The sequence below is a fragment of the Galeopterus variegatus genome, unplaced genomic scaffold (assembly GCF_000696425.1).
Source record: "Galeopterus variegatus unplaced genomic scaffold, G_variegatus-3.0.2 Scaffold13705, whole genome shotgun sequence".
NCBI lineage: Eukaryota > Metazoa > Chordata > Mammalia > Dermoptera > Cynocephalidae > Galeopterus > Galeopterus variegatus.
The window spans coordinates 32585-33875 of NW_007739816.1; the positions used below are offsets into that span (position 1 = coordinate 32585).

Below are 1291 nucleotides of genomic sequence, written 5' to 3' on the forward strand. Positions count from 1 at the left end.
CCCAGCTCAGACACACGCAGCCCCGCTCTTACGAGGAGGCACCTACACCCAATCCAACGCACACAAGTCCCCACACCCACACTGACCCTCACACACAGGGACACAGCACTGTCCCTGCCCTGACCATGGCCCCTTTTCCAGTAGTGCCCTTCCCTACACCAGGGTCATCCTAGGACGTGCTCTGCCCTCTGTGCCAGGTCACCAGGGGAGGCCACTGCAGAGCCACTGCCCTGCAGGGGGAAGAAGTCTTTACGCTGCCCTTGCCAGCCTCAGTGCCAGGGTGTGGAGAGAGGGAGTGGACCTCAAGGCTGGCCAGGCCACCATCCATGGCCAGGGGTGTCTGGCAGGTCCCGGAGACTCAAGCTGAAGGAGTTGGAGGAGCTGAGGCTGGTGCCCAGAGGGGACGGCCAAGGAGAGCTGACCTCAGGGTGCTGTGGCCCAGCCCAGGGGGTCCCTTCCTCCTGGGCCTCCCACCATGCCCCTGCCCTGCCACAGACAGAGCCGCCCCCAGAGTCCCCACGGGGGAGGACACAGCACTGACCACCCCCTCCCTGTCCAGCGCTGCAACCAGACGAGAGCTGTGCCGAGGCCCAGGACGGAGAGCTGGACGGGCTGTGGACGACCATCACCATCTTCATCACACTCTTCCTGCTCAGCGTGTGCTACAGCGCCACCGTCACGGTCTTCAAGGTGGGCCACGCTGTCCCCACGCTGGCCCTATGCTGTCTCCCGCTCTGTCCCCAACATCGCTCCCACTCTGTCCCCACACAGTCTGCACACTGCACTTCATAGAGTTCCCCCCAATGTCCCCATTTGTCTCCCTTTGTCCCCACACTGTCCTCACTCTCCCTCCACAGTGTCCCCACACTGTCTTCATGCTGTCCCCAGCAAAGTCCCCACAGTATCCCCACACTGTCCACACACCGTCCCCAATCTTTCCGCACACAGTCCCCATAATGTTCTCACTCCCGCCACACATTGTACCCATGATGCCCCTACTCTTTTCCCATGCGGTCCCCCACACTGTCCCCACATTGTCTGTGTGCTGTCCACACACTGTCCCCACATTGTCCCTATACTGTCCCCCACACTGTCCCCATGCTGTTGCCACACTGTCCCAATTTTGTCCACATGCAGTCCCTATGTTGTCCCCAACATTTCCCACTCACTAGCCTCCAGGCCTTTCTCTCTGTGTCTAGTTCTGCTACAGGCAGCAGCTCGGCTCTCGGCGGTGGGCTGATGGGTGGTCTGGTCTTGGGGGTCAGTGGCCCTGCTCACCCTGCACTGTCCC

General features: G+C 61.6%; 1 gene segment (V, D, J or C); it reads left to right on the plus strand.

Annotated features, from left to right (window-relative positions):
* Nucleotides 1-690, plus strand: part of LOC103581699 — a gene marked incomplete at its 3' end in the record, with an annotated part of 3857 nt that extends 3167 nt beyond the window's left edge. The window contains 1 exon segment of the C gene segment in view: nt 560-690. Within this exon segment, the coding sequence occupies nt 560-690 (131 nt within the window).
* Between the last annotated feature and the right edge of the window lie 601 nt (nt 691-1291).